Genomic DNA, 27,211 nt, shown 5'->3' with positions numbered 1-27,211 from the left:
AAAGAATCCACATAAAATGAACTCCGTGATTTTTAAAAAACCTGTGAAATATAAAAGGATCTAATTAAAAAAGGAGAAAAGAAAAAGAAATAAAAAGGAAAAAATCCTGCTCCAGGGCTAAGCCTTTGTAGGCTATACTTTAGCCTGGCCTATGCCATGGAGCTGCCTGTCTCCACTCACTCCACTCATTCTCCTAAACCTTGGGACAGTGTCCATCAGGTTTGACTTCCTGCAACTCACATTAGTGAAGAAAATGGGGCGTTAAGTCAAAACTGGATGTAAAAAACAAGGTTTAAATCTATCTATATGTAAATAGAGAAAACAGTTACATAGCGTCTTGTTTCCCATCTTGTCTGTGTCCAGGTTAATTTAAGTATGGCATTTCAGTTGCAGTAAATGTTTAGACTTTTTCAGGTGATGGAAATATAGAAATCTGTCCTCTGCCCTTGCCCCAATATCATCTAATGGGAGACAGAACGTCATATTTCAGTCTTTTAGATCATATCATCAGTTATTTTTTATAATCCCAAAACATTTCCTCTTCTTTAAGGGTCTGATCCCGTGCCCATTGAAATCAATGGAAAAACTCTCACTGATTGACTGGGTATCAGGTCATGCTCTAAAAGAGTCGGCCGTGCAGTCTGAAAATATGCCAGCTTTCCCCCATTACTACAAAATACCAGGTTCTAAGTCTTCCTCAAAGTTTGCAAAGTACCCTTCTGTATCAATAGTCTTACAAGTAATCAATACAGCTCTGTGTGTAACACTCACGTTTGCTTGTCAGTAACCTCCTAGCAGACACCAGGCTGACTGGTCCCTTTGATCAAAATGCTACCAGCAATGTAACTTTAGCTAGCTGAACCCATAGTTCAGAGTTCCCAGGTTAATCTTTTCCTGATTTCAAATTAGCCAAAGTTTCCTCATTCTTTATTCTCAAGGAGCCTGCTCTTGAGAGGTGGTGGGCGTACTCAGCCCCCGTGACTTAAATGGGAAATTAATAGCACACTGGAGGAATGTAGCATCTCACAGATTGTAAATCATCTACCCTCTTGTGCAGTGCATTTTCTTTCATTATTTGTTTAAAGAGAGTGTGATATCCTGATGGACACATTTTTACATTGCAACTGTGTATTTACATATTCTAGAGCTTACCTTCGAAAGATTTTATCTTTGTTTGTATAATATGAATCCAGCAAATTATCTAGTCATTGATGCTTAAGAGCAGTACTTCTTGCTGAAGTACTTTTCAGTTCTCCAAAGCACTTTCCCATCTGATTTCATATGGAGCCATATTGGAGGCAACAGGTGTGGTTCCCTCACAGGCTGATGAAGGTCACTGTTTAAAAGAGGCATCTTTAGAGATCGAAAAAAGTCTCTGGGCTTGATCCAAAGCTCTTTGAAGTCAATGGAAAGATTTCACTGCCTTCAGTGGTCACTGGATAAGTCCCTAGCTGTGGGTATGACAAACCAGATATTTATGCTGAAACAACTGAATCAAAACTAGGGGTAACATTTTCAAAACTTGCTAAGTCACTCATGCAGATTTTATCCCAAATCTGAGCCTAAAATAATTAACATAATTGAAATAAAGCACTGCACTTCATTGCACTTATTTATACAGCACCTTTACTAAAATGTATTTATTATGTTTGCAGAATTCCTGCCATTTATTTAGTAATTTGTAGTCATTACATTGTTTTCCTATGTGTTAATGTAGGAGGAAAACCCAGGGCAATTTATTTTGTACCTTTTCATTTTCTTTTTCAGGTGAAGTTTTTGTACTAAATGATGGTGGAGAAGTTGACTTAGACTTGGGAAATTATGAAAGATTCTTGGACATCAACCTATATAAAGATAATAACATCACCACTGGAAAGATCTATCAACATGTAATCAATAAAGAAAGACATGGAGATTACTTGGGAAAGACAGTTCAAGGTACTTTCCGTGATGGGTTCGGTCACAGAGACCCCCTTGGGACTGTCACCTGATGTGCTGTGACTACCTCTAAGCCGGTTTTCTCTGCCAGTTTGGGCCTACAGGACCCTAATTTGTTGAGCCAGACATGCCAGTCTGCTCCAACACAGACCCAGGGTCTGAACCACGCGCTCCAAAGCTGCAGACTTAAATGAAAACAGCTTAAGAAGTGCTCCTGTCTCTAGCACTCACACACCCAGCTCCCAATGGGATCAAACCCCAAATAAATCCGTTTTACTCTGTATAAAGCGTATACAGGGTAAACTAATAAACTGTCCACCCTCTATAACACTGATAGAGAGATATACACGGTGTTTGGTCCCCCAGGTATTAATTGCTTACTCCGGGTTAATTAATAAGCAAAAGTGATTTTGTTAAGTATAAAAAGTAGGATTTAAGTGGTTCCAAGTAATAATAGACAGAACAAAGTTAGTTATCAAGCAAAATAAAACAAAACACACAAGTATAAGCCTAATATATTAAGAACTGATTACAGATAAAATCTCACCCTGAGATGTTCCAATAAGCTTCTTTTACAGACTGGACTCCTTCCTAGTCTGGGCCCAGTCCTTTCCCCCGGTACAGTTCTTGTTAGCTCCAGCTCAGGTAGTAACTAGGGGATTTCTCATGATTGGAACCTCCTTTGTTCTGTTCCACCCCCTTATATAGCTTTGGCACAAGGCGGGAATCTTTTGCCTCTGTGGGTCCCCACCCCTCCTTCTAAATGGAAAAGCACCAGGTTTAAGATGGATTCCAGTACCAGGTGAAATGGTCACATGTCCTGTGAGACCCCAAGCCTTCATTCTTCCTGGCCTGACTCACAGGAAGGTTTGCAAGTAAACAGAGCCATTTACAACCAACTGTCCTAGTTGATGGGAGCCATCAAGATTCCAAACCACCATTAATGACCCACATGTTGCATAATTACAATAGGACCTCAGAGTTATAGTTCATATTTCTAGTTTAAGATACAAGAATGATACATGTATACAAATAGGATGATCACATTCAGTAGATTATAAGCTTTGTAATGATACCTTACAAGAGACCTTTTGCATGAATCATATTCCAGTTACATTATATTCACACTCATTAGCATATTTTCATAAAATCATATGGAGTGCAACGTCACACTTTCCATGTAGGTTAAAGTCATGCAGATTATTTGAGTTTCTAATAAAGACTGTTTAGAACAATTACTTGGGTAACTTTTATTTACTCAGAGGGATACTGACATATTTGCATTACTGGATTAATGTGAATGAAGTGCTCACTTCAAATACTTTCCTGGATTTATGCTAATTTTGTTGATAAATTGGGCAACTGAAATTGTAAGTTAATTTAGATCAAGGACAGTTTGAGTGCAGTAGGTAAGTGTGCTGAAGCTGCCTATTTTTCTAGTGGAGCACATTGCGCTGTCCTCCAGATGGTCCAGGAGGAGTTTGCTTCCCATGTGCATTCCAGTAATCAAGCTTTACTTGCATATATGTTTTCAAAGAGCAAATTTCAGTTGCATCTGTAAATATTCAGGAACATCCTTTTCAATTTGCATGCAGTCATTCACACCGGAAGTGCTGGCATGCTCATCCATTCGGGTTTCAGAGGGTGCATACTGCATAGAGCAGCTGCTCTTTGCTGCCTTGACTAAACCCTTCCTCCTTGCCAACAAGATTTGGCCATACTTCAGTCTTCTGGAGGGACTTCTGCAGGCTCAAAGAAAGGAGGAACATGCCATGGGGCTGCTGCTTCCCCCTTTCATCTTCCCAGCTCACTGTGTTTTTCTCTCCTCTCTAAGTGGGAAGCAATATGTGGTCCTACATTAGGAAGTGCTTCCTTTTCTCATTTGCCTTGCAGTTGTTCCACACATTACTGATGCTGTTCAAGAATGGGTGATGAATCAGGCAAAGGTTCCTGTGGACAGTGACAAGAAAGAGCCACAAATATGTGTCATTGAGGCAAGTATGAAACTTCCCATCTTGGCAGATGTAATCCATGGGGTTGGTTATGTGTGATGAATAAACAGAACTTTCGTTTCCTCCCTTGTTTTGTGCTGTGTATATATGTCAGGCTGAGTTGATATGGATAGCAACAACAAAGACACACAAATACTGTATGGCCCTTGGCGTTGATTCTGAGTATGTTATGTACAGATTCCTCCCTGTGACTTCCATTAATGTGATTAAATCCCCATGCAGAGCATTGAAACTTGCTGAAGAGTGGCTCCTTAGGTACTGATACTCTCTTAAAGCAGCCAGTCAGTGTAATTAAGTTCCGGTGTATTTATTTTCACAAGCCATATACAATGGATTCCAGCTACGTACACTGGGTTAACAATATTAAGGAGCAGGACTTAATTTCCTTGATGATCTCAGAAATCATGACATCATAGTCAGTAGAAGAACTCTTCAAATCATAGTTTGCAATCTTCAAACCAAGGATCCTTTCAGGTTGTTCATGATCATGCTTTCAAGAATGTATCTAAGAACTTATGGATTGAGGTCACATTTTAGCTATTTTATTTTTAAGGTCTTGCAAAACAGTATAGTCCCTCCTGTATAAAGCACTTTGAGATGTAAGGACAAAAAGCACTACGTAAGGGCTAGGTAGTACTATTTATTATCATTCAAGTTTCAATGAAATTTTTGAAGAAGACATGTCTGGGAATTCGAAGAAAGAGTATTTAATGGATTTTAAGGCCAGGAAGGACTATTATTATCATCTAGTCTGAACTCCAGCATAACGCAGGCCATAGACACTTATTTATTTCTGTATGAAGCTCATAGTTTCTTTTTGAACTATAGCATATCTTTTGGAAAAACAATCCAGCCTTGATTTTAGCCTCAGGTTTCGGCTTGATTAGAAAGATTCCACTATATTTATGAAGTGTACAATATAGATCCAACATTTCCTTTAAGCTTAGACAGAGCAATAAACAGAAAAGTGCACAGGAACTTCCTTATATTAGATAGGGGTGAGGCTGTCAGTGATTCTTTTTTCCAAATCAGGAAACTTTCTATAGAGACCAAGACACACTCAAATACGGTTTCAAGGCTTTCAGGATACAAATATAATTTATCAATTGCAAATTGTTGCAGTAAGTAGGTTTATTATATATGTCAAATACAGTGAAGTCTTTGTGTGTGTGTGTGTGTGTGTGTTTTAATTTTAGTTGAACAAAAATGTGCAATGATTCCAGAGACCACAAGAGGGCACATCAGACCACATTCTGAGATAATTTTGCTTTTAACGATCTTGTTGGAAGACTGCTTATGCAGCTCCAGTCTTTCTATCTGTTTATGCAGCTCCAATCTAGCTATTGACAGGTTTCAGAGTAACAGCCGTGTTAGTCTGTATTCGCAAAAAGAAAAGGAGTACTTGTGGCACCTTAGAGACTAACCAATTTATTTGAGCATGAGCTTTTGTGAGTTACATCCGATGAAGTGAGCTGTAGCTCACGAAAGCTCATGCTCAAATAAATTGGTTAGTCTCTAAGGTGCCACAAGTACTCCTTTTATTTTTGTGAATCTAGCTATTGCTGAATACCTTTCTTTATTAATTTAATTTATTCCTTACTTCTATCTTGTTCTGGCATAAAATGTTTCTAATTATTTCTGCTTTTACTAGGATGCCAAACTGGTGATGTGCAGTTTATCCCATTGTAGAGCTATGATAATAGCATTAGATGCCCTTTTCATATTTACCTCAGTTATTATTAATTCAGCAAACAGGAAACTAAAAAACATTTTCATTCTCAATTACCAAATTGCAGTTTACTGTATTGATAACTTGTTCCTTACTACTTGATTCAAGAATACAGATGTCTCCAAGATACTGAAAATTGTATATAAAGCATATAGTTTTCGGTGTTAACAGACTTATTCTTGTGAAAAACTGTGCCCTCAGCATTGAAAGTGAATAAAATCAGCATTGAAAATGAGTAAAGTTTTCCACATGAAGTAGCCCATGTAATGATGCAAAGGCTCCTTACAAGATGTGCCTTCAGAACCATACTTCATTCATTCTCACTCTTACAACATGCACAACTGAGATGAGCAATTGAAATTTTCAGGGCTGACAAAGTAGAAATTAATTTTTTTAATTGACAGAGCAGTAGTAAATTCTAAGCCTTCTTTTTCAGCTGGGTGGAACTATTGGAGACATTGAAGGAATGCCATTTGTTGAGGCATTCAGACAGTTCCAGTTTAAGGCAAAAAGAGAAAACTTCTGCAATATCCACGTTAGCCTTGTACCACAGGTAAGTTAGTAAGATAATATATTTTCATTTTCAGTTAAGTTTTTCCCTGTACTGCATTCTATATCATTTTTTAGGGGTTGTAGTGGAGGGAGTCAGTGTTTTAAAGCTTAAAGAGACAATGGGTGAAATCCTTGCTCCTCTGAAGCCAGTGGGAGTTTTGCCATTGTTTTTACTGTAGCCAGGATTTCACCCAATATTCTTTAATTGTCTCCCTTTTAGTATTCCAGGTAATGTAACTGAAGACTAATAAAACTAACTCATCTGTGAGTTTACATCTGCTTTATACTGGTGAAAATTTTTTGTTCTATCTAACCATGACTTTTATGCCAATAAATAGATTAAAAGTTTTTTTTTAAAGTTGTAAATATTTATAGGCAAGTTTTTGGAAAGTAGACGTGGGGGACTGACAATACCACCATATTTTCCAGAATTTCTTTTGGATTATCCATATAGATAAAAAGGAGCCTATTCTGTCCTGATTTATATTAATCCATTTACAATTAATTTCAATGGTAGTGGAATGTGTATATTTGAGGACAGAGTTGTGTACTAAATTCCAATCAGTTCCACTTGTGGAAGGTCACTGAAGGCATGGCACTGTTTTGTGGAGTTTCCGAGCTATTACAGAAGGTCCAGTTTTGGATGTTTCTCCTCCACAGTTCTGAGCCCTATACTCTCTATAGACTGGTCTAAAAGAGACAGTTGGCCTGAATTAGTGCTGTTAGGCTAGAAATTCCAAAGGGTTTCTAATGCATAAAATAATACAGTGTTAGTATTCTCCATGCTAACATATTGTGCTTTGCTTTGATGTAGACCTTTTTCTCTTTATCAATATCCTTACTTTCACTGACATTTCTTTGTTTTTAACTATTGTCCTGATACTATAACTGAGTTACTGTTTCAGCCTTTAAAATATGTTTCCAGCCTAATGCTACTGGAGAACAGAAAACAAAACCTACACAGAATAGTGTTCGAGCGCTGAGAGGCCTAGGTTTGTCTCCGGATCTGGTGAGTTCATAAGGCTATGATAAAATCTGTGTTTATCGGTCATCTAGATATATTGGTGCATGTAAATAATTCAAAGCATAAGACTGCAGTTCTTTCTACTCGGAAAGGGGATCTGTCTTAGGCCTGCTCTGCACTAGAAAATTAAGTTGATTTAATTGTGTCACGCAGGAGTATGAAAAACCCACATCCCTGAGCGCTGTAGTTCGCTGACCTAACCCCTAGAATAGGCAGTGCTATGTCAATGGAAGAATTCTTCTGTTGACCTAGCTACCACCTATAGGGGAGGTGGATTATCTATGCCAATGAGAGAATCCTTCCCATTGTCAGAGGTAGTGTCTAAATTGAAGTGCTATAGCAGCGCAGCTGCAGTCTTGCAGCTATGCTGCTGTAGTATTTCAAGTGTAGACAAGCCCTTATGAGGGAGGGGAAGAAAGCAACTTGGACCATACCAGTGTACTAAAAAACCAAAGAAATTAAACTACAAAAATGTACTGAATGTCAATACACTTTAATCCCTAAAATATCCCTAGCTGTGCACTTCCCCTTAAAGAGTCTTATAGCCAAATCTCCATACGTGGCTTTAAAAGTCTAGGGTTAAGGTTGAATCTATTCTGAGAGGAATTCTTGGGATGTGAGGCTGTATTATCAGTTTTACTAATGAGTTCAGAAAAATAATCCATCGTTTGAAAATGTGTGTCCAATTAAAATATTGATGTTCAGACCAACAATTTAATTATAAAATGTGTGAATGATGTGCAAAGGTGTCGCATTATTTCCTCAACCTGGCCTGTATCACAGGGGAAGCGGGGTGGGGGGCTGGGGGCGGGGGCAGAAAGCAGGCTCCAAAGAGCCACTGTGTCCTTCCTCATGCAGGAGAGGCCAGCACACTACCTAGCAAAGATATGCTTGTTCTCCGAATAAAATATGCTGGACTGTGTAGAAGCTTGTCATGGGGAACTTTTGTCTTCGGAGCAGAGGGGAGACAGATTGCGATGATCTGAGCCAGAATCTGCTTCCTGGTCTGCTCTAGTAGCAGCCCTCTGCTTGGGTTCTGGGCAAAACCATAATAAAGTTCTAAGGGCTCAGCTCTGCAAGGTGTTGGGCATTCCCTTAATGTCCTGAGCTTCCTCCTGCTCCCACTGACTCTGTTGGGAGTTGAAGCTGCTTAGCACTTCATAGAAGTGTGTAGTATCTTACAATATCAAGCCCCTAGTAAGATACATAACTCTGCTGTTTGGTATAATTATGTTATTATACAATGGCAACATACACAAGTAAAGATTGTGTTCTCCCTTTTTTTTGGTAAATTTTCTCTTTCCTGAACCTTTCCAAGAGAGAGAACTGTTTAGTTCATATGTTATTCTGGATAAATGTTACTGTTTCAGTCATAAAGTACATCCTCGTGTTTGGAATACCAATTAAGTGTAATTTGGTAGAACAAAGTTATTGAATTTTGTTCCTTTCACAGGTAAATCAATAATCTCAGTAATGAACACTGCAAAATTAATCAATCTGCCAGCACTTTGAAAGCCTGGCCCTTTGTGCCTTTCCCAGACAGAACTCCCATGGAGCGTTTGGGCTATCTACATTGTACTTGTGGCAGACTTGTTAAACTTTGCCAATTTTCTTTTCTAAAATCCAATAAATAAAAATGGACTTTCCGATTACCTTAATTTCTACAAATTGGAAGCCTCCTATCCAGCAGAGATCATAAAATAAATGAATATGTTTTTTATAACTCATTAAACTAAATATGTTTTTGTGGTTCATTATAAAAATGTTAATGTTTGTATGTGTGGGGGGAATGTTCCAGAATCAGTTGTCCATACTAACTATAACAAATTTTAAAATTATATCTCATAAATCACCTGAATGGTTTAAGTGTGGTAAGACGGAATACTGTTTGTTAAAGAACATTCAAATCCTGTCCGTTTATTTTCTGATACAAAGGAAGAAATGTAAGATGCAAAAAAAACCCCAAACAAACAAGCAAATACAAACCAAAGAAAACACACACTGGCAAATTCCAAAACTTAAAAGTAATCTTTAAAAACAACAGTTGAGACTGTTAAGTCACAGTGAATTCACCTCTTTGTATAATAAACAAACACATTAGTGTTATCAAGAATAAAAGAACTATTTAATTATCACCCAACAACCCTAATGCTTACTCAAAATAAATACTATTCTGTCATTAGGAAACTCGAAAAATAAACAGTATGATGCAGTTATGAAAAGGAAACAATTCTATATGTACACTTCAATGATCAATATCAATAAGCCTGTAATGCAAGACTACCTACTTAATTTTATCATACATTAATAACATTACATAATTTTCCTATTAAACTATGTACATATTACTATCAAGGAAAAACAATTATAGGCACTGTACCAGTTTTTTTACTGTTAATGGATAAATATATTAACCAATATTTCCCATTTAAAAATATCTATTTAAAGAAAATATTTAGCTATTGAAATCAAGCTAATAAAAAATACGTAAAGTCAAACAATCCATAGATTGGCATTAAGGTTGTTTCATTGTGATGCATTTTCTGTCATCTGATAATGATAATGTCTACAGTTATATGTAGGGTAGGTAAGATTTATTATCTTAGCTTCTCATTTCTTTGCTTTATTTCAGTTTTCACTGTTTAAAAAACAGTGCCTATATTTTCATTCTAGGCTGTCTTAACATCCATTAGAATACAGTTATCAAAATCCCTTAATCGTAACTGCAACATCATCAGTTTGGTAAAGGACATGATAGGTAACCACACTGTTGTTGAGACTAAATTTGTTAGTCTCTAAGGTGCCACAAGTCCTCCTTTTCTTTTTGCGGATGCAGACTAACACGGCTGCTACTCTGAAACCTGTTGTGACTTAGTAACTTTAACTGGTTTTGATGCAAAGTTTTCACTCATACCCAATATTTCAGGATTTAGGGCCTAAATTTCAAACTCTGTTGCATGCAATTAACTTCAGACACAAAATGGGCACCTGATTTCTGGAGATAGTTAAAGTAATTGCCTGTGCCTTATTGTGAAAATTAGACTTTTAAAAACTGTTAATTTTTGAGTGTGGAATGAAAGGAAAACAGATTAATGTAGTCACTTTCCCATATCCTGAATTCAGGCATAAGAACAATAATGTTCCTACTATCTGTAGCTGTTGACCACTAAAACAGAGTGGAGTAGTCTTCTTCTAAGCTAAAGAGCTTTGAAAATAGAGCACAATCTCTATACATCCAAGGGACTCCCTCATGACATCTTGAAAAATTATATCTTGTCTGGTTGCCAATGCTGCCTTCTTGAATTATATAATTCCTACTGTGAACCTGTATTTTATTGCTTTGGGAAATATAAACCAGCAGTTTTTTATTTCCTGCTATTGCTGATGCATTTAATTTTATGACTCCATTAGCAATAATTTTACCGCATCATGCAGACAACTCTTACCTCCTGGTGTCACCCTCTTGGAAGCTGTGTGTTAAGAATTGTAGACTTCTCTGTAATATCTTGAACACACATTGTCATGGTTGATAAAGCCTTTCTCCAAGACAGAAGTCAATTTTTAAGTGTAACTGAATATTCATCCACATTTAGGTAAAGGGAATTTAAAAATTACTTACATAATTCTTCTTTAACGATTAGAACTTGCACTAGTTCTTTCTTTATGGTTTGCATTACATTTTTCCATACTGGAGTACCTGTTTTAAGGGTAGGCAAAATAAAATTCAGTTGGCATGTATTTTACTTAGCAAAGTGATCAAGGAGTAAGAGCAAGTTTACTGAACAAAAAGGCTTTTTAAAAATATAATCAGCACTTGCACATAAACAAATCATAAATAGGGGAGAAAGGCATTCTGTGTTTATACAGTGCCTGACATCATGGGGACTAAGGCTCCTACATGCTATGGTAACATAAATAATAATTGAGAAATTAATCACTTAACATCTGTCCTGGGAAAAAAATTCCTTGTTGGTAAAAATTGCAAATATTTCCACAAATTCGCAAATGTCCTGCTTTCAGCACAAAGGATTCACAGATATAAATACATCAGAAAAAGGGAATTGGAAAGTTAGAAAAGAAAAGAAACTCCTTTCTTTGGTCTGTTGATCTTCTCTTTCAGGGACACAGAGCAGCTCCCAGGTCCACTGGGCAGCAGTCAGGTGAATTACAAACAAACCAAAATGTACTGTTAAGGTACTGGAAGGATAAAGAAAGTCATGTAAATAAACAAAGGATAACTGACAAAAACACAACAAACTTGGTGATAATGTATCACACTTTTGACTCTCCTTATTCTTTGCTATTTTGTGTGTTACTCAAATGATACCTGAAGAGTAAACTAGTAAAGCATGAAAGAATAAAGAGTAGGGTCAGGAAGAAGGGGAGAATTGAGGAGGATGATAGAGAGGTAGCGTTGGAAACAGAGGAAGCAATGGAAATATAAAAAGTAGAAAACAAGAAAGTAGGTGAATAAAGGTATGGATATGTTGGTGGAGATCTGATGTAGCTATCTCTTGTTAAATGGTATTTATGTGTGTTATGATATATTGTAGAACTAACAGAAAAAACTTATTTGTCCAGGCTGTTGTTTCTTGAGAGGTCAATCTTTTCCATATTTAATGTTGAGGAGCTTCCATTTACTTAGAGTCTTTTCCTATCTTATTTTTCCATGCCTCTTATTTATGATGTATTTTGACAGATAGTCTGCAGAAGTACAAAGCCTATAGAAATGGCGGTGAAGGAAAAGATTTCCATGTTTTGCCATGTGGAACCTGAACAGGTTTGTACTTTCAGACTTCCTTGGCCATCATCTTTCTTTTTCTCAAACTATACAATTATGATTTTTCTAGTTTTATACACCTTAAATATCTGAATATATTTCTGTTTTTAATCTCCAGGAAATACTTGTTTCAATAATCCACTGATTTTTAAATTGCAAGCAATTATATGATGAAATATAAAATAATCAATATATAAAATATAAACTACTCAAAAGTATTGGTTATTGTTTACATGTTAATTTTGGTATGTCAAATAGCCTTTAATAATTTTGTCACGCTTACTACAAAGGATCCAATTACAGATTGTTTATAAAGGGTTAAGAATTAGATTTTGAATACATGTTTAATCAGTTGTTATAAATTGTTAGAACAATACTTCAGAAGGTTGCTTGAAACCATGGTTTATAATAACCTATAACAGCTTTTACTGATGCATCTATAACCATGTATAGCATCCTATTTATGTCTTTAATGTGCATATAACATTTACATCAGTTATTAATCCTTTGTAAACTTTTTATAACATCACCATTAGCAGTGACTAAATTGTCAATGGCTCTTCAGTACCCCAAAATAAACATGCAAATACTATCCAATATTTCTGGAGTATTAAAGCTTTTACATGTTAACAAGCATAATAGATTCATACGTGGCTCGTGTAGACACTACAGTTCTTCTCTGAGTGTGTCAGTGTGGCTCCCATTGTAGGTGCACATGCACTTGATGCATATGAGACTGGAGTTTGTTTGAATAGCAGTGTTGGTCGGAGCCATGCATGCACCCAGTGCTGCCTCATGCTCCTGAATGAGAGCATAAGGGCCTGAATGGCCACAACCCTCCCTCAGTTCCTTCTTACCACCTATGGCCCAGACTTCTTCTCTAGAAGGGTGGGGGTCAGCCAAGGCTCATTACTAGACACCTTGATTCTTCAATGGCCTTGAGGACCTCTTTATGCCTTTCTGCCGATTCTTCTGATTCCCAGGGGAATATCCACGATTAGATGTGACAAGGCTGCAATCATCCCGATAGCCTCTTACTGGATGAGACAGTTCTGGTGTCAGATCTATTGTAGGTGTCTGAGGTGGCCTCTTAGCCAGCTCCTAACCTGCCCACACATATCTTAGAGCAAAGGTCAGATACTGCACCCAGACTCACAAGTCATAGCACCTGGTAGCTTGGTGGTCGGCTGATTGAACACTACTTGCAGAGACTGCTCCCTACAGATTCAAGAAATTCTCAGACAGAGCTAGAAACTTTCCACCAGGAAGACCTGTGTCCCGAAATGGAAAAGATTTTCTGTGTGGGAAGTCCAAAACAATAGGGACCCATTAGAGGACCTGGCACTGAAGATTCTCAACTACATGTTGCTCCTGAAGCGTGCAGGACAAGCATTTTACATTCTCAGGATTCACCTTGCAGCAATATTGGTCTGCCATAATCTAGTACAGTCATACTATAACTTCTTTCATCTGACCGTATTGAAATTCCTCCAGGGCCTCCTTTATACTTAAACTCTGGTTAGACACCGACGACTATGTGGGACCTCAGCATTATTCGCCTAAAAACTCATGGAGCCTCCTTTTAAACTACTGTGGGATTGCTCATTATACCACCCACTGTCAAGATGGTGTCTCTGGTGGCCATCCCTCAGCACAGAGGATCAGTGAGTTCTAAGCCCTCATAGCTGGGCTGCCTTTCACATCCTTCCATAGCGATAAAGTGATGTTGAAATCACACCCCAGGTTCATCCCTAAAGGAGTCTTAGAATTTCACCTGAACCAGTCAGTCACCCTACCAGTCTTCTTCTCAAAGCTGCATTTGACTCTGGGATAAAAGAAGCTGTATACTAAGATGTATCCAGAGCTTTGCTCAATGATCTTAACAGGACCAAGCCTTTCAGGCTGAATCCAAACTTCTTTGTGGATATTTCTGGTCCATCAAAAGGCCAAGCCATCTTGTCACAGAGACTGTAAGTGGATCACAAAGTTCATTTTCCGCCTGCTATCAGATGGCTGATGAGTCTCTCCCTCCGAACTTCAAGACACACTTCACTGGGGCAAAGGCAGCAAGTGTCCAGTGCCTATTTCAGGAATGTTTCAGTCTTTGAGATCTTGCAGCCTGCAGCAACCCACTGACTTTTGTTTAAATATTATATCCTTGACATGGCAGCCAGATCCCAACTTTTGGAAAGGAGTGCTTCAATTGCTGTTTGACTGATGCACTGGAACTTCTCACTCCTATCATCCAGAGAGGTTACCGCTTGCCAGTCACCTACAGCAGGATCCACTCTGACACATAGTCGCAGGAGAAAGAATGGTTATTTACCTTACAGTAACAAGAACAGGAGTACTTGTGGCACCTTAGAGACTAACAAATTTATTAGAGCATAAGCTTTCGTGAGCTACAGCTCACTTCATCGGATGCATAGAATGGAACGTATAGTAAGATATGTGTATGTGTATATATATATATATATATTGTGTATATATATACACATACAGATAAGTTGGAAGTTACCATACAAACTATAAGAGGCTAGTTAGTTAAGATGAGCTATTATCAGCAGGAGAAAAAAAAACTTTTGTAGTGATTATCACAAAAGTTTTTTTTCTCCTGCTGATAATAGCTCATCTTAACTAATTTGCCTCTCACAGTTTGTATGGTAATATTTAACTTATCTGCATGTATATGTGTGTGTGTGTGTATATATCTATATCTATCTATATCTTACTATATGTTCCATTCTATGCATCCAATGAAGTGAGCTGTAGCTCACGAAAGCTTATGCTCAAATAAATTTGTTAGTCTCTAAGGTGCCACAAGTACTCCTGTTCTTTTTGTGAATACAGACTAACATGGCTGCTACTCTGAAACCTTACAGTAACAGTAGTTCTTTGAGATGTCATCAATGTGGATGCCACGACCTGTCCTCCATCCCTCCTTTTTGGAGTCCCTGGCTAACACGAGCTTTGAATTGTGAGGGAACTGAGGGAGGGTTGCAGTTACCCCAACCTTTGGGTCCTTCTATGGGTGCACTAGAGAGAACAGAGTGCAGGCGCAGCCCTAATAACACAGTTAGTCAAAAAACTCCGCTATTCCGTGCATGAGACACATGCCCACCTACAGTGGGATCTACACTGACTACAACATCTTGAAGAACTGCAGTTACTGTGGGGGTAACTAGCCATTCCAAGCAGATCTCCATACATGACATCAAGAGAGGGCATATAGATTCATACTTAGGACTTTAGATTCCACAATTTCCTGCAGGCTAAATATAGTGAGCTTAATTATTGACAATTTGGTCACACTTTATATTGAGGGTACATTTATAAATATATTTTTGAATTGGAACGTCTACCATTTGGCTGCATAATATAGTGTGGTTAAGAAAACCCTCCATTATTGAAAACACCATTAACTCTTTAGGCCCCAGTAGAGAGCTTTTCTTTGCAAATAGGAAGCAGGCTCCATTCATGTTCTTTCTTCAGGCAATAAATATACTGCAATGTATGTATGTTTGTTTGTTTATTTGTTAAAAAGGAAAACCAACTTGATCTCTAACTTTTTGTGGGGCCTCACATATAAACAGATCTTAGTATTAATATTTTAAAACACACTAGATATGTTTACATCTGGAACACACACTATGCATCCAGATTCTGCAAACACACGTGGGTAGCCAACATTGACCTCAATGGCGTTACTCGCATGTATGTTCATAGGACTGAGGCCTTTGTCACAGTGAAGCATTTTCTTCAGTGCCTAGCACAGTCCTGGTCCATGATTAGGTCTCCTAGGTGTTATGGTAATACAAATAATAATAATAATAATACATAGCTTGTCCACTACTTTGGTGGGGTAAAGAAGGGAAACGTTGAGGGAATCCTCATCTTTATACTTCAAATAGCTTTTCTTTACAGATAAGTGATTGAGAGGGACATTAAACATTGATTATGTTGCTTTATCTAATTTTAGTATATGGGCAAAGTATATGTATTGAATTACATTTGTTCTGTAGGTATGAATCTCCTTAGCTTTTATGTTTCGTATGCAAGTATTTAGAAGACCAATTTTCGTTTATAATCGCAATTTATTTACTAGGTGATATTTATCCATGATGTTTCTTCCACTTACCGAGTGCCGATCCTGTTGGAAGAACAAGGCATTATTAAATATTTTAAACAGAGATTAAACCTACCTATTGATGACCAACCAAGTGATCTTCTTTTCAAATGGAAGAAAATGGCAGGCAGGTATTGTAACTCTTATTACGTTTTCTCAAAGTTTTTAAATCATTATGAATATAAGACTCTGGGTCAGGTCCTGAATTGGCATAAAGTGATATAGTTCCACTGTAGTCAGTGTAGCAATGCTGACTTATGCCTGCTGAAGCTATGGCCTTCTAAGTTTAAAAATTTTTATGTTTTTTTAAAATGGGGTATTTTATGATCTTATTTATAGAAAAGAAACATTTGTTAGAATTAGGGCTGTCAAACAATTAAAAAATTAATCATGATTAAACGCATGATTCAAAAAATTAATTGTGATTAATCGCACTGTTAAACAATAATAGAATACCATTTATTTAAATATTTTGGATGCTTTCTACATTTTCAAATATATTGATTTGAATTACAACACAGAATACAAAGTATACAGTGCTCACTTTATATTTATTTTTGATTACAAGTATTTGCACTGTAAAACAACAAAAGAAATAGTATTTTTCGATTCACCTAATACAAGTACTGTAGAGGAATCTCTTTATCATGAAAGTTGAACTTACAAATGTAGAATCATGTAAAAAAAACCTGCATTAAAAAATAAAACAATGTTAAACTTTGCATGTCCTGCAAGTCCACTCAGTCCTAGTTCTTGTTCAGCCAATCGCTCAGACAAACAAGTTTGTTTAAATTTGCAGGAGATAATGCTACCTGCTTCTTGTTTACAATGTCACCTGAAAGTGAGAAAAGGTGTTCTCATAGTATTGTTGTAGCCGGCGTTGCAAGATATTTATAAGCCAGATGCGCTAAAGATTCATATGTCCCTTCATGTTTCAACCACCATTCCAGGGGACATGCATCCATGCTGATGATGGGTTCTGTTCAATAATGATCCAAAGCAGTGCGGACCAACGCGTGTTCATTTTCATTATCTGAGTCAGATGCCACCAGCAGAAGGTTGATTTCCTTTTTTGGTGGTTCAGGTTCTGTAGTTTCTGCATTGGAGTGTTGCTCTTTGAAGACTTCTGACAGCATGCTCCACACCTCATCCCTCTCAAATTTTGGAAGGCACTTCAGATCCTTAAACCTTCGGTTGAGTGCTGTAGCTATCTTTAGAAATCTCACATTGGTGCCTTCTTTGTGTTTTGTCTAATCTGCAGTGAAAGTGTTCTTAAACTGAACAACATTTGCTGGGTCATCATCTGAGACTGCTGTAACATGAAATACATGGCAGAATGCGGATAAAACACAGAGCCAGAGACATACAATTCTCTCCCAAGGAGTTTAGCCACAAATATAATTAACGCCTTATTTTTTTTAATGAGCGTCTTCAGCATGGAAGCATGTCCTCTGAAATGGTGGCCGAAGCATGAAGAGGCATACGAATGTTTAGCATATCTGACACGTAAGTACCTTGCAATTCTGGCTACAAAAGTGCCTTGCAAATGCTTGTTCTCACTTTCTGGTCACACTGTAAATAAAAATAGGGTAGCATTATCTCCCATAAATGTAAACAAACTTGCTTGTCTTAGCGGTTGGCTGAACAGGAAATAGGACTGAGTGGACTTGTAGGTTTTAAAATTTTATATTGTTTTATTTTTGAGTGCAGTTATGTAACAAAAAAAATCTACATTTTTAAGTTGCACTTTCATGACAAAGAGATTGCACTACTTTGAGGTGAATTGAAAAATACTATTTCTTTTATCATTTTTACAGTGCAATATTTGTAATAAAAATAATATATGCTTTGATTTCAATTACAACATAGAATACAATATATATTACTCCTGAGGGCATTCTGCACCAAAAAAATTTAAAATTCTGCGCACAATATTTTAAAATTCTGCAAATTTTATTTGTCAAATAAATGTGGAGGCTCCAGCATGGCATTGGGGAGCACAGGCCACTGGCTGCACAGAGGTGGGAGATCACTGTGCAGCTCCCCCCTCCCAGAAAACAAACTCAGTGGTGAGGCTGCACCCAACCTTGACACAGTGCAAGGATCAGGCCTGCCCCAGAGACACCCCAGAGCCCTGCCCCTCCGTGCCAGGTGCACCAGGTGTGGGCAGGCAGGCTCAGCAAGGCAGATCCAAGTGTGGAGGAGCTTAGTGTGGGGAGAATCCAGGTGTGGGTTGACAGATTCTATGTGGGGCAATCTGGGTGCAGGTGGCTCAGTGGGGGATTGAGGTGCAGGCGGATCTGGATGCACAGGGGCTTGTTGGGGGGTTCTGGGTTCAATGGTACTGGGACTCTGCAGGAGGGTCCTGGTGAAGGTGGTTGGGGCTCAGCATGGGGGGTTTGAGTGTGGATGGGGATAGAGCTCAGTTGGGGGGTCTGGGTGTGGGGGGCTCAGTGGGGTTGGGATCCAGGTACAGCTGGTTGGGGCTTGTAATGGGGATCTGGGTGTGGGTTGCTCATTGTGGTGGGCCAGGTGCAGGGGGAGTGGGGCTTGTCAGGAGGGTTCTGGGTGCAGAGGGGGTGAGGCTCAGCAGGAGCGTCTGGGTATGGGAATGTCTGGATGCATGGGGGTTGTATGGATTGGGGAGAAGCTCCTTGTACAATGATCCCTTCCCCTGCAACTGAGGACTGATGGGTGCAGGAAGTGCGGGTGTGTGTGTGGGGGCGAGTTTGCAGAGCTTCCTATAGCCGAGGGAGAAATCTGGGAGTGGGTCTGACCCAGCCCTGAATGCCATGCAGGGAAAGAGGAAGTCCCGTCCTCCCCAGCCCAGCCAGGACTAGTAGCTGAGCCCGGCGCAGGGTAGGAGCCACCAGCCACATCTTCCCCAGTCCCACCCCCACCCCACAGTGATTTACCTCTCTGCCAGCTGTTTTGGTCACTCAAAACATACTGCTGGGAAGGGTCGCATGACCGCTTTTGTGGTTTCCCTTTGCTTCCCCATCAGAAAGTCATTTTTCTGCAGGGAAACAAAGAAATCTGCTGGGGACATAAATTCTGCGCAAGTGCAGTGGTGCATAATTCCCCCAGGAGTAAGATATGAAAATGTAGAAAAACATTCAAAATATATAATAAATTTCAATTGTTATTGTATTGTTTCACAGTGTGATAAAAATTGCAATTAATCACAACAATTAATTTTTTTGAGTTAATCACATGAGTTAACTGCGATTAATCAACTGCCTTAGTTAGAATGCATAATATGAGCATAATAATTAGAAACCTTGCTTTTGTCAGATATGAAAGGTTGCTGAAGATATGCTCCATAGCTCTGGTTGGCAAGTATACGAAACTAAGTGACTGCTACGCATCTGTTTTCAAGGCCTTGGAACATTCAGCTTTGGCAATTAATCACAAACTGAATTTAATGGTGAGGATCAATCTCTTTCAGTTTCAGGAATGCTTTAACATGTAATGGTTAGCTTCCATCACTTAGGCAAATGTAATATTAAAATGTATCTTAATTAGGACTTACAGGTGTACACAAAATGACTGGATTTGGGTTTTTAAGGAGTATGAAAGATTTCTTTTTTATTTTATTTTACACTAAATGTATCTGAAAGGGGCACTGCAATAATGGCCCTACTTGGATTTGCTTTACAAACAAAGGACATTAATCTGCAAGAGCTTTCTACCAAAGGAAGTGCTTGTTGATTTTAATAAGACTACATGCAGCATCAAGCATTACCCTTTGCAGTAAGCATTTGCAGAACGGAGCTCAAAAGTGGAAAAACATTATACTCTTTGAAAAAAAATAAAAATGACCTTGGCAAATTGGAGAATTAGCCTGAAACCAACAAAATGAAATTCAATAAAGACAAATGCAAAGTACTACATTTTAGAAAGGAAAAATCAAATGCACAAATAAAAAATGGGGATAACTACTGCTGAAAAGGATCTGGGGCTTATAGTGGATCACAAATTGAACATGAGCCAACAATGTTATGTAACTGCAAAAAAGGCTAATACTGACAGGAATTTCATATATAAGGCACGGATGGTAATTATCCTGCTCAGGGACAATAACAATCTCATCCATCTGTTTTCTGATGTGATATCATCACCATGATATTAGAGCATCTTTCCAATAGTAAATAACAATAGTAGATGTCCCGATATAACAACCTCCACCTCTTAAAGTAAGTCTGCATTCCGCATCCAGTTTCCCATTTCAGGTAGATCCCTCCACTGTTTTCAGGAAGAATTCCCTTCTCACCAAGTTCCATAGATTCTAAGCCCAGAAGGGGCCACTGTAGTCATCTAGTTTGTCCTCCTCTATAAAACAGGCCCTAGGACTTCTCTGAATTAGTTCCTGTTTAAATGAGAGCATCTCTTAGAAAAACATCCAATCTTGATTTAAAAATTGCCTGTGATGGAGAATACATCACAATCCTTGGCAAATTATTTCAATGGTTAATTACCCTCCTATTAAAAATTTGCACCTTATTTCCTGTCTGAACTTGTCTAGCTTCAGATTCCAGCCATTGGATTTTATTATAATCTTGTCCATGGTATGCCCACAACTTGAATACTGCGTGCAGATGTGGTCATTCCATCTTGAACGAGATATATTGGAATTGGAAAACGTAAAGAAAAGGGCAACAAAAATGGTTAGGGGTATGGAACAGCTTCTATATGAGGAGAGACTGGGATTTTTCAGCTTGGAAAAGAGGCAACTGCGGGGTATGATAGAGGTCTATAAAATCATGATTTGTGTGGAGAAAGTAAATAAGGAAGTGTTATTTACTCCTTCTCATAACACAAGAACTAGGGGTCACCAAAAGAAATTAATCGGCAGCAGGTTTAAACAAACAAAAGGAAGTATTTCTTCACACAGCACACAGTCAACCTGGGGAACTCTTTGTCAGAGGATGTTGTGAAGGCTAAAAGTATAACAGGGTTCAAAAAAGAACTGAATAAATTCATGGAGGATAGGTCCATCAATGGCTATTATCCAGGATGGGCAGGGATGGTGTCCCTAGCCTCTGTTTGCCAGAAACTGGGAATGGGCAACAGGGGATGGATCACTTGATAATTATCTGGTTCATTCCCTCTGGGGCACCTGGCATTGGCCATTGTCAGAAGACAGGTTATTGGGCTAGGTGGACCTTTGGTCTGACCCAGTATGGCTGTTCTTAATCTTCTCCTTGTTAAGGTAAATAAATTGAGCTCCTTAAGTCTATCACTACAAGGCACATCTCCTCCTTCCCAGAACATCGTTCGCCTTTCTCCTCACAACAGGCAGGACACCACTCTTAAATACTGATAATAATAATGCCCAGTTCTTTTCATCAGTAGGTCTCAAAGTGCTTGACAAAGAATGTGAGTATCATCATCCCCATTTTACAGACAGGGAAACTGAGGCACAGAGAGGTGAAATCACCCTAGGTCACTCAGCAGACTAATAGTAGACTCAGGAATGGAACCTATGTCTTCTGAGCTCTAGTCCAGTGCTCTGTCCACTAGGCTATGCTGATGAATTCAACTTCCTGGCACCTATTTGAGTACAATAAAAGTAGGGATTATGATGTAGTCTCTTCAAAGAGAAGGTGATCAGCAGATCTGTCAGAAATAAGAAAACTTTTTTTTTTTAAATTATGCCCACCCAGGCAAAATACAGGCCATATACCACATGTTAGAACCAGGAACAGAACCGTGAACTCCTGACTTTAACTGCTCTAGCTCCCACACAGTGTTTTTGTAGGATACCAGGCATAATCAAACCAGCTGTTTTAGTACAAGAAGCCAGTAACTACTCTTGGTCAAAATTATAAGTGGGGCACTGTAATTTGCCTTAGATCTACATCTGTTTGTTATTTGCCCATCAGTGCTGTTCCTTGGCTGCCAGTCTAAGTCTTGCTGTGGTTTTGGAACCCCTGCTTGAAATACGAATTTGTTAATTATACAGTCGGGGGCATCAGAGCAATTGCACCATATAGATCCTTCATCTGGGAAGAGATGTAAATTGACAAGGAATGGTATATGGCATTAGGATTGAGGTACATTCATTGATATGCTCTGCCTTTATTTTCTCATTTTATTGAGTGGAGCACTACCACCCCAATAGTGGAGGCTCCCATGACTTGGTCTTATCGGACAGCAGTTGCCTTAAGACACCTCCCCGCTACCCCGCTCTTCAAATTAGTTTGGGAGAGGCTGAGCAAGCAGCCTTAGTGAGAGAGAACATTCTGATAGACACCACAGAGATAAGAAATTCCATCTCTGAAACAGACTGCACAGCTTGCTCTACTTTGGTTCCAAAGTTTTGCTGGAACAATGCAAGATTCATTTATCATTATTTAAGTGTTGTCATCATCATGCCAGATACAACTTTGCTGCCCAAGTTGTTTTCCTTCCTGGAAAGTTCTTCAGACTCTTTGTGTGCACTTGCTGTTCAGTTGCTGTGGGCACTGTCCCTTCTGCCAAAAGACCCTGAAAAGGGTGGGGCAAATAATGTTAGAGCCCATTACGAACTGTGAAAGCACTGTCTTCTCAATGATAGGTGAAAGCTGAGACTTGAGTGAGTCTGTATAAATAAATTCTCTCCCAGTTGAGACACTGAGATTTGAATCCTATTTCATTTGCATTGAGAGAAATTCCTCCCCCCCCCCCATGTAAAGAGCCAGTGCAAGACCTACACGCCATTTAAGTCCCACTTAATTCCTATTTTGATGGTTTAATTGGTGCTCTAAGTCTTGTACTGGCTTCCTGCATAGGGGTGAATGGTATTATCTATTATTTAAACAAGCCCTGTTCACCTTGAACAAAGATGACTAAGACCCCAATCCTTCCAAACATGTTTAACTTTACATGCACAAGGAGGCTTACAGGGATTCAGTGGTGCTACTTGCATGTATAAAGTTAAGCATGCACGTAGGTAGGCCAAAGCATGCACCTAGGTTGCACAAGGTAGGCCAAAATCAGTGACAAAGCTTCCCCAGAGCCAGTTCCACTTTCAGAGCTCTTGTGAAACACCTGAGTTCCAGCCTTTTTGCCAGCAGCTCCTCTGTCTAATCCTGTGTTCTGAAGCAGTTCTTTAATGTAACATAGTGATACCGAATTTATAACACATCATTTGAATATTTGAGTGATGAAACCTGTAATGTTTAAATAGTTATAAATGTGCTGACTAGGTGTGTTTGACAGTGAAAGCAGAACTAATTTTAAATGTACCATTAGCTAGCTTCCCTTTTCAATCATGTAAAACAATAAAGCATGCTATTTGTACATAATAAAAATATGCAGTTATATTCGCTATTGTATATTTTGGGAAAGAAGAAAATGTTGGATAGAAGGTAATTCTCACACCTTAAAACTACCATTCAAACAAACCTCAAACAATCTTGTCATTCACCAATGGTATGTTTTTCATAGATAAAGGGAAAACGCGTAATTTCAGAGTGGATGATTTTTATTTTAGATTAAAGAAAATGCCAAAGAACAAACAAAGAGTATGGACCAGATCGTCAGATGGTGTAAATTGGTGTATTATTTATTATTATTTGTATAAATAATTGAAATTGGGACCCCATGGTGCTAGGCACTATATATACATACAGAATGTACAATCTTTGCCCTGAAGAATTTAAAATAGAATTTTTTATAGAGCGGGAATTGAGACACAGTTTAGGTGACTTGCCCAAGGTCACAGAAGAAGTCTGTGGCAGAGCCAGGAACTGAACCAAGATCTTTTGAGTCCCAGTCCAATGCCATGACTGCCCCGCTATCCTTCTTTTCTTTTTCGACTTCGGTGGAGCCACACTCATTTACATCAGCTGAGGATCTGATCCAGAATCTCTGAGAGAGAACACTGTGTGACTCAATCCAGAATAGTTGCCATCTTGAACTAATTCAGAGGGAGGAAAGTATATAGAAGAAAGACTTACAGTTAGAAAACTACACACACCATAACAATAGACGCAACCCTACAAAGAATTCCTTATGGGCTGACCTCTGCAGCTAAACAGAGGTCCAGGGGTTCTGGAACAATTTTTATAGTGGGGGTGCTGATGATGGAAACCATGTATTTGGTGTTTGTTGTTACTAATTCAAGCCAGGGGGTGTGGCAGCACCCCTAGTTCCACCACCACTGCAGAGGTCCTTGCAGGATTGGATCTTTAGCTAGTATTTTTTATGTGCAGATTTATTGTGAGAATCATTGAAAAGTCCTGCAGGCTTTTTTTATGTTATAAATGTTTGTTTTACAGTATAACATTATAATGCTTTTTTGGTGGAATGAAATACTGTTTTGTCCTATATTTTTCTTTCTTAGTATATAGATTCAATAGAGCTTGAGCATTCTACAGAAGTTGAGAACCCAGTGAAATACCACCAGGCGTGGCAAAAATTATGCAAAGCAGAGTAAGTGCCATCAAGTATTCTATATACAAAGTAGAAGAGTTTAATGATTTGTTGTTTTGTTTAATGTACATTTTTTCCTAACTGATTTTTCCAGTGTCTCGTATAATTTCAGTATCCAATATCATCTTATCTTTTTTCTCCTTAACTCAGTACTTTGCAATGTAAAAGCTATCATGGAAAAGATTTTTGATTTTATGTAAAAATATCACACTAATTCTAACATACATCTCAAATGGCAAATCATATATTACTCAAAAGATTTTGAACCATTCACTATATGAAGTAGACTTGTTTAGGAATTTGGTTTGGTTGCTGACAGGAAGAAATAGCTTCATGAAAGTTTATGACAAGAATGAGTTATACCGGAGGAAATAACACGTTAAAAAATATTGGGCCAGAATTCAGCCCCTGTTCTGGCCTCTTTGGGTGGGGTTTTTAAATGTGCCTGAGTGCTTAGGTACATTTGAAGAGTTGGGCATTTTCAAAAATTCTACCCTTTCTGATGTGACTAAAGGATCAATAGTTTATTTTTGTCATCAAACATCATAGTAAAAAGTGAATAAGTCAGTATTGTGCCCGGGCTACTAAATGTTTTTCATGACATTTTTGTAAGGCTGTTTTTATAAGCATCAATCTACTTGGCAAAATTATTAAACTGTGAGTGGCCCCATTGAAATCAACAGAAGTTTTGCGATGGATGGCACTGGGACCAGCAGTTCACCCTGTATAATTAAAGGGAACATTTTACTTCATCCACTACCATAAGGCATCTCTTTAGTATTACTCAGCAGTTATTGTCAAGGCACCAGAAGTACCATCCAACAGTGCAGTGTCAAGAAGTGAAGAAGAATTCTGTAGCTTGTTAAGGAAATAGGAATTTCACTGGAGAGGATGTAATTACTTTATTTGAATTTGGCTAGAACACTGATGCAGATGTTCCAAAACTTGAAATAAATCCAATGGATTTTTCATGTTGATGAGGTGTATTTCTCATTAAAGATCACAGAGAATTGGCATCTTGAAGTATACAAAATGTGGTGTCCCTTAACACCACGTTTATTTAATTTTAACCTGGCAAGTCTATCATTTAAGTGACACACGGAGACTTTTTTTTTTATCCTTATTTTACATCCCAATCATTTTATGTATGGATTTTATTACAGTGGCATTTTGGTCCCAGGTGGGTTTGGATTTAGGGGAACAGAAGGCAAACTCCAAGCAATCTCTTGGGCAAGAAAAAAGAAAAAACCTTTTCTTGGTAAGATCTTTCAACTAACGAAATATCACTGAGTGTTGAAGATATGTAGAGAAAGGTGGTTAATTTTTTATAAAACTAAAGTAGTTGTTAAAATAGGACCTAAAATCTACCTGGCAAAGTTGCGTGGGCCTCATTAAAATGTAAAAAGAAAACAGAACCACTAACCCAGGAACCTATCCTTGCAACAAAACCCATTGTCAGCTGTGTCCACATATCCGGGGACACCATCATAGGGCCTAATCACATCAGCCACACTATCACAGGCTCATTCACCTGCACATCTACCAATGTGATATATGCCATCATGTGCCAGCAGTGCCCCTCTGCCATGTACATTGGTCAAACTGGATAGTTTCTATGTAAAAGAATAAACGGACACAAATCAGACGTCAAGAATTATAACATTCAAAAACCAGTCGGAGAACACTTCAGTCTCTTTGGTCACTCGATTACAGACCTAAAAGTGGCAATTCTTCAACAAAAAAACTTCAGAAACAGACTCCAACGAGAGACTGCTGAATTGGAATTAATTTGCAAACTGGACACAATTAACTTGGGCTTGAATAAAGACTGGGAGTGGATGTGTCATTACACAAAGTAGAACTATTTCCCCATGTTTATTCCCTCCTTCACTCCCCCCCACTGTTCCTCAGATGTTCTTGTCAACTGCTGGAAATGGCCCACCTTGATTATCACTACAAAAGGGTCCCCCCCACCCCGCTCTCCTGCTGGTAATAGCTCACCTTACCTGATCACTCTTGTTACCGTGCGTATGGTAACAGCCATTGTTTCATGTTCTCTGTGTATATAAATCTCCCCACTGTATTTTCCACTGCATGCATCTGATGAAGTGAGCTGTAGCTCACGAAAGCTTATGCTCAAATAAATTGGTTAGTCTCTAAGGTGCCACAAGTACTCCTTTTCTTTTTGTGGATACAGGCTAACATGGCTGCTACTCTGAAACCTATTAAAATGTAAGTGGTTTCTGACTCGAGTCAGCATTCAAGTTCTATGTGAGGGATGCTGACTCTGTTATTTGTTTTTGTTTTGTGATATCACATAAGAGCCCCAGTCATGGACCAGGACCCCATTGTGCTAGGTGCTGTATAAACACAGAACAAAAAGACAGTCCCTGCCTCAAAGACCTTAGAATCACTTTAGTTAGTTCATAGATTTTACATTTGATTTGGAGTATGTCTTTTTCAGAGTAACAAATCCGGAACATTATAATTTTAGCTCAATATATCTGAAGAAAATATCCCTTTCAACATGTTTGTTATGTCTGATCATTTCTGTATTGCTTACTCCTTTTAATTACACTTTTCTATTATAGTAGTGTCCAATTAGGATCTTGGCCAGGTGCTATGCAGACAC

General features: G+C 38.4%; 1 protein-coding gene across 6 annotated transcripts in view; it reads left to right on the top strand.

Moving 5' to 3' along the window:
* Nucleotides 1-27,211, top strand: part of CTPS2 (CTP synthase 2) — a 139,198-nt gene that overhangs the window by 18,665 nt on the left and 93,322 nt on the right. For all 6 annotated transcript variants that reach the window (XM_084617806.1, XM_084617807.1, XM_084617803.1 and 3 more), the window contains 9 exons: nt 1,768-1,938; nt 3,832-3,932; nt 6,116-6,232; nt 7,157-7,240; nt 11,955-12,035; nt 16,141-16,292; nt 19,456-19,588; nt 24,491-24,579; nt 25,743-25,837. In XM_084617806.1, the coding sequence (XP_084473932.1) occupies nt 1,768-1,938; nt 3,832-3,932; nt 6,116-6,232; nt 7,157-7,240; nt 11,955-12,035; nt 16,141-16,292; nt 19,456-19,588; nt 24,491-24,579; nt 25,743-25,837 (1,023 nt within the window). The remainder of the gene's footprint in view (nt 1-1,767; nt 1,939-3,831; nt 3,933-6,115; nt 6,233-7,156; nt 7,241-11,954; nt 12,036-16,140; nt 16,293-19,455; nt 19,589-24,490; nt 24,580-25,742; nt 25,838-27,211) is intronic.

The sequence above is a fragment of the Lepidochelys olivacea genome (assembly GCF_965140295.1).
Source record: "Lepidochelys olivacea isolate rLepOli2 genome assembly, chromosome: 1".
Taxonomy (NCBI): Eukaryota; Metazoa; Chordata; order Testudines; family Cheloniidae; genus Lepidochelys; species Lepidochelys olivacea.
The sequence above is the reverse complement of the archived record's forward strand: the minus strand, read 5'-3'. Positions and strand labels throughout refer to the sequence as shown.